Source organism: Solenopsis invicta, unplaced genomic scaffold (genome assembly GCF_016802725.1).
Source record: "Solenopsis invicta isolate M01_SB unplaced genomic scaffold, UNIL_Sinv_3.0 scaffold_294, whole genome shotgun sequence".
NCBI classification, from domain to species: domain Eukaryota; kingdom Metazoa; phylum Arthropoda; class Insecta; order Hymenoptera; family Formicidae; genus Solenopsis; species Solenopsis invicta.
The window spans coordinates 50,221-63,015 of record NW_024105264.1 but is presented as its reverse complement, the minus strand read 5'-3'; the positions used below and the strand labels follow the sequence as shown (position 1 = coordinate 63,015).

Sequence of the window (12,795 nt, the reverse complement as noted above, 5' to 3'; positions counted from 1 at the left end):
AGTTGAACGAACTTACCTAAGTGAAGTTCGACTGTAATTATGCTGTCTCGTCCGGATGGATAACTCCCTCCCCTCCCAACCCCTCTTTCAGATTTGTAGCTTTAAAAATATGAAGCACACGCGCGGCGGGGACCCGAGCGCGCGGCGGTGGCGCGACACGCGCGCGCTTTCTCAGTCTTTTAAAATCGCCTGTTAATGCTTGCGCAGGGGAGCGCACTACATGAGTTATCCATCCGGACGAGACAGCATAATTACAGTCGAACTTCACTTAGGTAAGTTCGTTCAACTTATTAATTATAACGAACAAAAAGACATATCCTGTACGAACGTAAATACCTTCATCCGTTGATGTGCCGCCATAAAACTTTCGTTTTCTAATCAATCTTTTTTCTTTGTCAACGGTTGTCGACACAAATATGTTTTCATCATTTGATGTTGACAATTCGCTCACAGTGTTTTCGACTGCTCGTGCATTACTGTAAGTATCTGAAAGAAATTTTAGAATATATAATACATGTGTTAACTGTTGCATTTGTTGCAAATCATGACACTCACCAAACGGTCCAAACTTTTTCTTGAATGACAGTTCGTGCCAATTGTCTAACGGAGTAAGCTGTTTATGACACGCTTTAGATACTTCTGTATGCTTTTTGGGTATCTTGAAAGTACTTTGATCGAAATTGATCCATGACGATGGCACAGATATGCAGTACATATCATACAATAAAACATAATACTCCATTCTGAAAATAATATATAAGTTATAAAATATACATATATAAGTTATAAATTAAAATATACAAACATTTATTTTATGACTGCACTTTATAATAATGTAAAAAATAAAATATAATTTGTAAATTAAGTTGTAATGGATTAAACAAAACACAAAATATTAATGTATTACTTAAAATATATGCTAATAATAATAACATAAAATGTTGAAACGCGTAGTCAATCGGGTGCCATCTAAAATATACTAACAAAAAATACAAATAAATTAATACATTACACATAAAAATATATCATAAAATGTAGTACAATAAATAAAAAAATATATATGCAGTCCTAAAAAAATTGCATTCAAATGTGCATAACATTAAAATATTGTCGCAATTTATGAATAAAATTGAATCATATACCTTTCTCATTAGCGCGCTATCAGGAAGTATAGAGGTAGTAATAATTTCTAATTTAATGCTACAATGAATGTAACAATGGCATACAGCACCATGAGTCTTCCCCGAATGGAAGTTGAACAGCTTTATTCGAAATTTCGGTAACTTCCGATATCATTAACTGGGATAAATTGTTTACAATATACATATCCATATTTTCCGATAAACATGGGTACAAAGATAATGAATTTTTCGTTAAAAACTTTCTTGCAATTATGACGGCAGTATCTCCGTTATAGCAAATGTGTTTAATAACAACAATTGTATTATCTTTTAGAAACAGCAATTGTCGGGTTTCTTAGCTGTCAGAATAAAGTCTTTGAATTGAATTACACGATGTGCTCTTTTGCAATTTGCAGGAAGAATTTCTCGAAATTCCTTCTTCAGGATGGGATAAATGGATTCATTGTCAGTAATTTTAAGTTCGGTATTTATTTCGGAGATTCTGTTGTACAGCTGCTGTAGTGGCTTTTCAGCTTTTCGGAGCATTTTCTTTATTGTCTGCATGTAATTTTCATAAGGAAATGCAGAAAAATTATCGAGTGATCCATATTTGAGTGCGTCTTCGCTTAAATGAATTAAATTGTGTACGTTATAAATAATTGAATCTGCTCCGTATAACTCTTTACAGATTTTCACAAAATGTATCAACAAATCTCTGCTATATTCATTGTTGTGTAAGAAATCGGTTGAATGACATAGTATGCGAATAGCACAATGTAGCACATTGAAATGTCGTAAATTATCTTGCGACAAAATACCATGCAGAGCAATTGGTCCTACGTATAGAAGAAACAATCGCAACTCAGTTGCTTTCCATCGAGACAAGTCATCCAATGATCGTGGTTTTCGAGGAAATTCCTTTGGTATCCATTTTGAAATAGCAATTAATTTGTCAGATAACTGCGTTATTTTTTGACCACTCAGTTTTGACGTATGATATCCATTTGTCCACAACTGTAACAATTTCTTTGTGACTCCCAGACACACTAGATGCATATAATCAAGAGGGAAACGTGACACCATAGGCAGTATGGATTCTAATGGAGACGTATTATTATGGTGCTCTTCTTGCAATCTATTTTTAAAATTTTCATCGGTGCGAGGAGGTGAATCAAAGTCTAAGAAAAGCATGCGACGATTATCAAACGTGCCTTCTTGCATACACTTGCCACATCCAAAAAAGGCATTGTGTGCTTTAGTGCCTGTAACAAATGATCTGGCAGGACTATCGCAAATTACGCATCTTATTTTTACTGCATAAGTTTTTCTACGGAAAGCGATTCCTGTGCGTTGAAGTTCACGATACTCTTCGCAGAAAGGAGCCAGAAAATCTGTTAAAGATTTCGGTTTTGTGTACCCATGATAGGCACTAATAATAAAAGGCGTGAATGCTTTATTTCCGTAGATCTTTCCCAATATCGGCCAAATTTGACTTTTGCTGCTCTTACTTATTGGCAGTCCATCAATATTCAGATCTATTTCAATTACGTTATTTTCATTTTCATAATTAGTACGTATCAATTGATCAATTAGACCGTTTTCCAAACCGTAATGAAAATTACTACCTCCGCTGGCTGAAATCTTGATAGAGTTAAACCTGGGTGTTCGTAACAGTGTTCTTGCATCCTTTGGTAAATCGGCATGGCCGCATATGCTCAATTGACTCAAAAGTTCCGACATAGCACTGTGTGAAATGTTATGTTTCAATTTCCACGAACGTAACCAAGTAGAAAAGTCTTCATTTTTGTACGCATTTTCGGAAAAGTTTCCATTACTCTCATTTATAATATTTTCTCGATCGTGAGACATTGAAATATTATCGGATCTATCGTCATTATCGTCACTATCGTCTGAATTATCAGCAATGGATTGGTAAAAATTAGAGACCAATTCCACATTGGTACGGACGTTAGCTAGAGTATTTTTTGGAGAAGAATTTGTTTCCTGCTCTTGTTGACTTTCGTACGCCTGCAAGCGACGATTTTGTTGCCTTGTTGACAATTCACGAAAAGATTTCCGCATCTGTTATAAATGTTATTATTATTTATTATTATTATTACTTTAAAAGATTTAAATTGAAAAATCTCCGTTCCGTCCAAGCCGTATAGATGGCTCCCATACACATTCATGCAGAGAATTATATAAGATCAACGCCTTCAGCTTAGTTGGTAACATCAGTTCCCGTTAGATTACTAAAGTTTAAGCAGCTAGGGCACGGAATACCGTTTGGATGGGTTATGATACCGTGGGGTATGATACCGTATGGCGTTGACAATAGGTCTAAGATATAGAAAAAGTGATGTGATTTAGTTCCGCTGTGGCCATTGGCCAGGGCATTTAGTTTACTGCAATAAAAAAAAAGTATCACATAAGGGGACGCGCACGCGCGAGAAATTAACAATATACATATACGTATTTGCGATAGTTACAATAAGCTTGCTTTATATAATAGTGTTCTTGATTTTTACACATTGGTGTTTCCCGCAGAAACATTTAACCCTCAAAGTGCACACCTTCATTTTATACCTTTAAAGTGCACAATATGTGCGAATTGGGATTCGAGATTTCTAACTTAACATAATTTTAAGGAAATAAAAGAAATTTAAATGTAAAACCAGTGTTTTTTATGTAAAATTTTGTCAGCAATCCAATTGTAATATGTACAATTTGATAAACATTTATTTCTTACCGATAATGCGTGTTTTTGAGAAGTACAATTTTAAATATCAATTTCTTTAAATTTTGCGATTTTGCATTAGTGTGCACTTTAAGGATTAAGTAATGGTACATTATTCAACAAGCGCGGGGATCAGCGATTGACCACGAGTGGGGGGAGGGGAGGGTGGGTGCACGAGCCGGAAGGCGAGTGCGACTATCCCCTCCCCCCACGAGTGGTCGGTCGCCGTCTCGCACGTTGTTGATCATAGTATTTTGTGAAATAAGCGCGGAGGAAGTAACCCGTAATGGGCTACTTTCGCCGCACGTATGTTACAAAAGTTTTACTGATTCAATGATATGATATATCAAAATGAAAAAAAATAGAAAGCTGTGTTAAATGTATCACAGAATATACTGTATCGATTCGTATTTGATGTTCCAAGTATAAGATATTTAATAAAATGAGAGGTACAAATAAAACAAATTACGAGGCGAGACAGCATGTTAAGGTATGGAGCAAATTTTACAAGCAATTATATAAAAACAAGTGTAATTTAACTTAAGTATAAAGATTCAAGGCTCTCGGATTGAATATAACTAATAACTAACAAAGCAAATAAGAGCTGTATGCGGATGGATTTGTGTATGAATAAAATTTTAATTTTAATGCACAAATCACAATATTTCTTGGTATTTCACAAAGTATTAAAATTAATAGATCTCAATTTTGAGATTTATTTAATAAAAAACCCTCTACACCCCCTAAACATGTAAGCGAGAAAAATATCGAAACGAAAGTCTAAGTCGGAAATCGAATCCGAGACCTTATCGTTTTCCGGACGACTGTTCTACCAACTAAGCTGCTTCAAGTGTAATTTGTTATTACAATTTTTATTGTATATTATATACATATTATATTATGTATTATATAAAAATTAAGTTATGCATATACTTTATAATAAACACAATAGTGTCATGCACATGATGAACACACAGTAAAGAAACAAAAAAATACCAACAATGTAGCAGGTTTAGAAATGAAAGTTAAGAAGAATAGTTTATAATGTGAAATATTAAATGACGCTGAAGCTAGCAGACGGACTTAGCAGACGGCCGCCGCGCGACACGCTCGATGCAACGGTTCTCAACTAAGTTTTCGCTCACAGCGTCTGCTGCTCTCACAAATTTTTCTAAGGAACTTTAACAGCATACATTATATACCACTACACAACAGTGGTACAAAGTGATATTTTAGGTTTAACAAAAAAAAACATGCTAAAAACATCATATAAGATGTTCAGAGAATTACAGGCTGCATTCGGAATTAAATTTCTGGAAATAAGTTTGTACTTCGACTTCTAAGAGGGCTCATTTTTCTATAATTTGCACACACCTTCGGGATGACATTAGAGAGTTACCAGTGAATTTTTAACAAATGAGCCCTCTCAGAAGCCGACTTATAAACAAATTTATTTCCAAGACATATGACAAAAAGTCGTTCAAGTTAACAATTATTTATTTATATCTCAGCTTCTGAGAGGGTTCATTTGTTAAAAATTCACTGGTAACTCTCTAATGTCATTCCGAAGGTGTGTGCAAATTATAAAAAAATGAGCCCTCTTAGAAATCGACATACAAACTTATTTCCGGGAATTTAATTCCGAATGCAGCCTGTAATTCTCTTAACATCTTATATGATGTTCTTAGCATGTTTTTTTTGTTAAACCTAAAATGTCACTTTGTACCACTGTTGTGTAGTATATAATATATGTTAAAGTAGTTGCTGTTAAAGTAGTTGCTTAGAAAAATTTGTGAGAGCAGCAGACGCTGTGAGCGAAAGTTAGTTGAGGACTGCTACGTCGAGCGTGTCGCGCGGCGGCCATCTGCTAAGTCCGTCTGCTAGCTTCAGTGTCATAAATATTAATAAATATTTGAAATATTAAACATGCAATTAATATCTTCGTATTAATTATTGAAAGTAATGTCATTTTAGAAACAATCTAAAAACAGTTACAAATAAGGTATGCAAAAATATAAAAATTCACAATGCAAAACAAACTTCAATACCTGCGAAACTCAATCAAACTTTATATAAGGCTCATATATATTCATAATTCGTTCTTATACTTAAGATCGTCTTAAGTACAGTCTTAAGATATTACGAGAGAAATAAAGATATTACCATTTCATTGATTGAATGAGATTTTAAAATGACCCAAGATCACACTTAAAGACGATCTTAAATATAAATTCGGACTATAAATACCAGTTATAGTTATATATGCACACAAACGGGTGACACTCTTTTGGACACAGCACGATTGGACACCACCACTCACAGCGCTTGACCAGTGGAAAAACTCTAGGTATCGGTCGCTATGAGTGGTGGTGTCCAATCGTGCGGTGTCCAATCGTGCGCACCCCCACACAAACTGCACTTACATATAAACAATTTAACATGTACATATACTTTTTTAGAAAATAATATAGAAAAACATAATAAAGATTAATGATTCTAATGTATAACAAGTAAAAAATAAAAAAAGAAGCAAAAAAGTATAGTAAACAGAGTACAATTAAAATGAGTTTCTATATTTATAAATTTATAATTATACAAAGATAAAAGTTGAGATTAAAATTAAATTACGTTTTGCAAGTATTGTGCAATGTACTTTTCTTTTAAAAAAACATGATAAAGAAAATAATTAAATATATGATGAAGAAAAAAATTACCTTACCTTAAAGATTGTTCTTTCCGTATAACAGAAAATAGAAGAGTCAATAAATGTGAGCGTATAAGATATAAGTCCTTTGCATCCAACCAGAAATAGAGTATAAATGTAAGCGCAGATGATATAATACAAGTCTTTCGCATCCAATCGAAACAATACCATGAGGCACAAATGTGATAAAAGATCTGTAACATATATAAATTCACAGTAAAAAAAATACAAATAAATAGATATAAAAATATATTAATCTTTTATAAAATCTGTTTGCGCAATCAATTTCTAAAAACTATTTGGGCAAAACTATAACGTTGACGAATTATTTTATGTTTAACAACTATATTTGCAAAATTAAATTTAGAAATTGTTCAATAATTGAAAAAAATATATTTTAATTACATTATACATATTTATATTGTAACCGGAAAATCAGTAAAAACAAAATGAACCGATTGCAATTGAAAAAGAGTATAAGAAACTTTATACTATAAATCTTAACTTCTTAATATTGGTATCTTTTATATAATGTTATGTTTTACTGTCCCGGGGTCGATTGTGTATTTTTGAAGAAGAGTGAAAATGTAAAAAATGAGCAGTATTGATTGGTGGTATCGTTAGATCTAAGAGTCTATACCATGCAATCAGTGCTCCACTTTTCACATTTTCACTCCTTCAAAAATACACAATCGACCTCCTGAAAGAATAATCCTTTAATTCCTTTAATTTTTAAGTAATTAATAAAACATTACATATAATTACATCTTTACTCGAACACGACCACGTTTCTTGAACATAACCTCTGTGATTTTAGGTCTTAAAAGATACTCGCGAAAGGCTCTCGTGCTTAGTGGCTAAATCTAGTACGAAAAATCGTAGCGTGTACCATCGACTTTACTCTTAAAATAGATGATTTTTATCATACGTACCTCGTAGATACCGAAGCACATGGAAGCAGGAAGAACAGAACACAATTGTTACACAGAGACCGGCGGAGAGAGAGGCCCGGGAGAGCTGCGCAGCAGATCGCAGCGCAGCTCTGTTGCTACGAGCGAATTAAAACTAAAATTTCTTTTTATGTTAATTGTCTCTTCGGCAAGATAAAATCTCTATCATTTATATCTTTTCGCTTTGTCGAAAAGATATAAATAACTTAAAAGAGTATAAGATCTTTTGTCATAAAAAGAACAGAGTTTTCGTCGACTTTGAGTCATATTTTAATCGACTATTTATTAACCATTTGTCGACTTTCAAAAATTGACAAATAGTCAACAAATAGTCAATTGCTCTCGAGTTATAGTCGACTGTTGAAAGTCGCCTTTAAGTCAACTGAGAAAAGTCGGCTACCAGTCGACTAACAGTCACGCGTGTTGTGTGGGTAGCGTCGGAGAATTGCTACGCGCATGCGCTACATTACTACCCACAATATGGCGTCAACTGTATAATAAGCACATGTTCTGTGAGTGAAGTATGGTTATGTTATGTTATATTATTACATTATTATATTATTAAACAAGATTTGTGTTATGGAGCGTGTAATTGTTGGCGGTTTTATGTGCGCAGTGAGTGATTGCAATAACAACTCGGGAGCGGATCGTCATTTAAGTTTCTTTCGTTTTCCATCTAATTCAGAAAGGTATAAACTTTTTGACAATTTCTATACGATGTATGTACATATATTAAATTATTTTTAAAATTACAATAATATATATTTTAGAGCAAAAGTGTGGCTACAAGCGTGTGGCATAAAAAAGAATATTCCAGAAAAAAAACTCTACAATAATTATAAAGTTTGCTCAAAACATTTTGCCCCCCACATGTTTTTAAATAATTTAAAGAATCGACTTCAGCCACATGCAGTTCCAATAAGTGCGGTTCCTAATATTTCCAACGAAGCTGTTACTGCTACTGAAAGTGAAATCAACGGTAATTCTTCTTAATTATAAAATAAATTATTACATTACATATTTTTTACTAATTATTTTTAATATATTATTATTATTAAATATGTTATATAAATATTAAATTGTTTATACTAAATCTTCTTTTAGTTGAAACTTCAATAGAAAATTGTACAGAAGATGTACAAGTAAATGTGCCCGAAGTTAAAATCAGTTATTCAAGAGCCAATTTGACAGGTAGAATATTATTTATTAGAGAAACTTTTAGTTACATTAGATTTTGTTTACTTTATTTGGAAGATTTTTAATTTTTATTATATTTGTAATTTTAGATGCTATTTCAAATACAATAGATTTTAATTCATCAAATAGTGTTCTACAATGTAAAGAAGATAAAGCTACTGAAACCGAACCAAAATTATCCAATCGAACACCAAGGAAAGAAGCTCTCAGAAGAAAATGTGATACTGCAGAAAAAAGATTAAAACGTGCCAAACTTGAATATAATAAGGAAAAAAATTTAGATGATATTACTTATAGCGATTTTCAGAAACTCCTTTACAAATTTTATCCAAAGCCGATAGCTGATTTTATGAAAGTTCAGGGAGATAATTTCAATAACAAAAAAAATGGTAATAGATATACTAAAGAATTTAAAATGTTCTGTTTAAATTTATATTTTAAAGGTCCCAAAGCTTATAGAGCATTAAGTAATACTTTTATTTTACCATCAAAAAGAACTCTTGAACGCATTATAGAAGGACTTATAATTCCTCCAGGTTTAAATAATATTATATTTGAAAGACTTAAGATTAAAACTGAAAATTTGCATTTGTTAGATAAGTATTGTTGTATTTGCATTGATACAATGTCATTAAAAGCAAGTTTATTTTATATGATTAATAGAGATATAGTAATTGGATTTCACGATACAGGTTATAGTAAAACATTTTCAACTGCATGTAATGCAGCGATAATCATGGTCAGAGGTTTAACAAATAAATTTAAGCAACCACTTGGTTATTTTTTTCTTAATTCTGCTATGGATGCTGATGAGTTGCAAATGATTACTATTGAATGTGTTGAACGGCTTCAGAATATAAATTTAAGAGTTGTTGCAGAAGTAACAGATATGGGAACGGATTATAAAAAGACAGCTAAAAAATTAGGTGTAACTCATGAGAAACCTTATTATACTGTTAATGGGCAAAAAATATTTTACTTTTTTGATCCACCACATCTTATAAAAGCAGCTAGAAATAATTTATTGAATAATATAATTAAATCAGGAGATAAAATTCTTTCGTGGCAACACATTGAAAATTTATATGAAGTTGATAAAAAGAATTTTAATAAATTATTACCTAAATTGAATCAGGACACACACATCCATCCCAATAATTTTCAACGAATGAAAGTAAAATATGCAGCTCAAATTTTAAGTTTTTCTGTTAAGTTTTCTGCTATTAATACTATGATCTCACTTGGACGTTTGCCGACATCTGCTAAAGATACATCAGAATTTGTTGAAAAATTAGATGCTGCATTTGATATTTTTAATTCATCATCCGTTAAAGGAAAGAAACCAAGCAGAAACGCATTTACAGCTTCAGAAGAACAATTGGAATTTTTAAAATCATTACAAACATATTTCAGCAGTCTTACAGTTTTTACAAAAAATGGCAAAGATATTACAAACAAAGTTAATGTATTTAAATGCTGGAATCAAAACATAAATAGCTTAAATCAAATGTGGGAATATTTAAAAAAAATTAATTCAGGCTTTCAATTTTTATTAATGAGGCGTATTAATCAAGATATGGTCGAACATACATTTGGAAATATTAGAAATTTATCAGGCAATGCATTTAATCCAACTCCAGTGCAATTTTATTATTCTTTTAAAAAATCATTTGCTTCTAATCATTGTTCAATTCAAACAGAAAATTGTACTTTAGTTGTTGAAGATTCGGAAACAGATATGATGACTAGAATAAACGAGTTTAGAGATGAAATGTTTATGCAAAATACATCATTGCAAAAAGTAGTACCTGTTGAAATTGATGACCATGATTATCGACAAAAGGACATAGTTGAGGAAAATGCATTTTATTATATTTGCGGTTATCTTATGTCAAAAAGTTTAAAGCAACATTCCTGTGATACATGTGAAAATTTTGCTAAAGACATTGATAATTTTAATAATAACAGATATTATACATTATTTAGAGCAACAAAATCTACTGAAGAAAATATGTATGGCGGATTATGTGTTCCAAACCAAATATTTGTAACTTACATAAAAAATTTAGATAATATTTCTTTTAATCATTTAAATACGCTTATTTTAAATGAATTCGTTCTTGTTACTATGATTACTTTATTAGAAACAGTAATTTGTCCTCACCCATGTAAAGATTTTCCAAAAAAATATTTTTTAAAATTGTATGCCAGAGTTCGTCTCTATTTTATTTTAAAATTTGCAAACAGACATTTTAAAACACAACAGAAAAACAAAAAGATTATAATTTTAAATCACACTTAATTTTTTGTTTTGAATGTTATTCTTCTAAGTTTTTATTTTTCAGTTTGACTTTTTAGTTTGATTTTTTCGTTTTATTATTTATTATAAAAGATTATATTGTAAAAGTTATAAGTATTGGGTTACATTTATTGATCAATATTATTTTAATATTAAAAAATTATATTAAAAGATTATATTGAGTTACATTTATTGATCAATATTATTTTATACGTTTAAAATGAAGAAAAGCATAGTTTATGTATTGTTTCATTACATAGAATGTAAATAATTTGTTTAAAATATTAATAAAAATATTTTGTCTTATAATTGATGTCATTTTTTATTAGAAACCTTTTGTCTTGCAATTAATATTGTTTTGTTTTTTTAGGTGACTAATTCCTGCCAAAATATTCAGCGCATAATTATCAACAAAATTATTCTTATTTGAGAGCGTTCCAATTGACAATGACGTTGTAATTAACTTACAACGATGGGTGCATAGAAGTTTCCTTTTGAAACAGCCAATCAACAAATTTTATATTAAATAAGCCTATTAGCAACGTGAGCAATCGAGTGCTACTCTTTGAATTGTTGATATTAACAAAACAGAAATATATTAATTTTCCATGTGAACTAAATATTTTACATAAAATAACAATAATAACATAGAAATAAATTATTATATTTTATAATAAATTGTAAATTATAAAAACTATTAACTTATCAGCTCATATATTCTTAAATAGTAATTGTAAAAGGCTAAAAAACGAGCGCATAATTAGATCTTAATATAATTAATATAATTAATTTATTCCGTATTAAATATAAAGATGTAACGTTTTGGCGTATTTAGTCTTCCTCAGCCGTCAATAATAAATATTCAAATACATAACAATATTAAACAATTAAGTTCAAGTAAAATTAAATTAAGTCTCAAAATAATTCACAAATAACTCTAATTACGTTCGTTTTTCTAGCCTTTTATATTATTACATTATAAATTGTATTTAGCATAAAGTTAAAATTGTATGTTTTTTAGAAATTGTACATTTTTATAAATTATATATTTTTAGAATGATTAATTTATATCCATATAGAGTGTAAAATATAAAAAAATTGTGTATTTTTATTTTATAAGAGAATATGAATCATTGATCAAGAATTTATGCTGTAAATCGACGTCTTATGCATAATTTGTAATAAATCTAATTGTACATTAATTTCAATTGTTTATTATTAAATAAAATAAAAATGATAAATATGTATTGTTTATTTTATTAAATTACTATAAATATAATAACGTACTTAATATTGCTACTTAAATGTTTTTTATTTATTTTTGTACAATTATTTAAACTATTTTAATGTTGCATTTAAAAATTTATTTATTACAATACGAATTACGATTATTTGCGTAATAAAATATTTTGTTTTATTATTGCGTTCCTTTTCCACAATTTAAAGATTTGCGCGTTGCTACTACCAAGAACATGGCTTCATGTCACGTGATATTGGACACCAACATCAAAAGGACCGACATGAAGTGCCGCTACTGCTTATACTGTGGTTCGGGGGTGTATTCCAAAAGTTCTATCAAAAACATCTCTTTTAATAATAAAGTTGGTAACACTGTAACTAACTACGCTGTGTTCCGTAATGTAAGTTGAATTTGTGATTATCGTTGGCTTGCAAAGATCAGCAGAAAGGTTAGTTTAATTTCTTGTAATTTAATTATTTATAAAATAATTTTAATGACGTATTATTTATTAAAATAATTCTAATCATGTATTATTAAAATAATATTT

General features: G+C 30.3%; 2 protein-coding genes across 4 annotated transcripts; one reads left to right on the top strand and one right to left on the bottom strand.

The window, feature by feature from the left end:
- Positions 1 to 647: 647 nt before the first annotated feature.
- LOC120359887 lies at positions 648 to 7,607 on the bottom strand. 3 transcript variants are annotated; one of them, XM_039459320.1, is made up of 5 exons: positions 7,495 to 7,607; positions 6,578 to 6,756; positions 2,747 to 3,203; positions 1,143 to 2,656; positions 648 to 743 (listed from the first exon to the last, which is right to left on the bottom strand). In XM_039459320.1, the coding sequence occupies exons 2-4, from the start codon at positions 6,731 to 6,733 to the stop codon at positions 1,452 to 1,454; spliced, it is 1,818 nt and encodes a 605-aa protein (XP_039315254.1). In that variant the 5' UTR covers positions 6,734 to 6,756; positions 7,495 to 7,607; the 3' UTR covers positions 648 to 743; positions 1,143 to 1,451. The 3 variants fall into 3 exon arrangements, with proteins under 3 accessions (XP_039315254.1, XP_039315252.1, XP_039315253.1); XM_039459318.1 differs by having other exon boundaries at positions 1,143 to 3,203; XM_039459319.1 differs by lacking the exon at positions 7,495 to 7,607 and adding an exon at positions 7,328 to 7,488 and having other exon boundaries at positions 1,143 to 3,203.
- A 327-nt stretch (positions 7,608 to 7,934) lies between these two features.
- LOC120359888 lies at positions 7,935 to 12,251 on the top strand. The gene is made up of 5 exons (XM_039459321.1): positions 7,935 to 8,201; positions 8,283 to 8,491; positions 8,617 to 8,703; positions 8,799 to 9,098; positions 11,379 to 12,251. The coding sequence occupies exons 1-5, from the start codon at positions 8,047 to 8,049 to the stop codon at positions 11,384 to 11,386; spliced, it is 759 nt and encodes a 252-aa protein (XP_039315255.1). The 5' UTR covers positions 7,935 to 8,046; the 3' UTR covers positions 11,387 to 12,251.
- Positions 12,252 to 12,795: the final 544 nt, after the last annotated feature.

Bases quoted from the DNA above. Each gene is read 5' to 3' on its own strand.
- LOC120359887 (XM_039459318.1), bottom strand. From the start codon at position 6,733: ATGGTATTGTTTCGATTGGATGCGAAAGACTTGTATTATATCATCTGC. The intron at 3,204-6,577 runs GTAAGGTAATTT...CATTTATAACAG, and splicing joins CGGAAAGAACAATCTTTAAG to ATGCGGAAATCTTTTCGTGA.
- LOC120359888 (XM_039459321.1), top strand. From the start codon at position 8,047: ATGTTATATTATTACATTATTATATTATTAAACAAGATTTGTGTTATG. The intron at 8,202-8,282 runs GTATAAACTTTT...TATATATTTTAG, and splicing joins TTTCCATCTAATTCAGAAAG to AGCAAAAGTGTGGCTACAAG. The intron at 8,704-8,798 runs GTAGAATATTAT...TTGTAATTTTAG, and splicing joins TTCAAGAGCCAATTTGACAG to ATGCTATTTCAAATACAATA.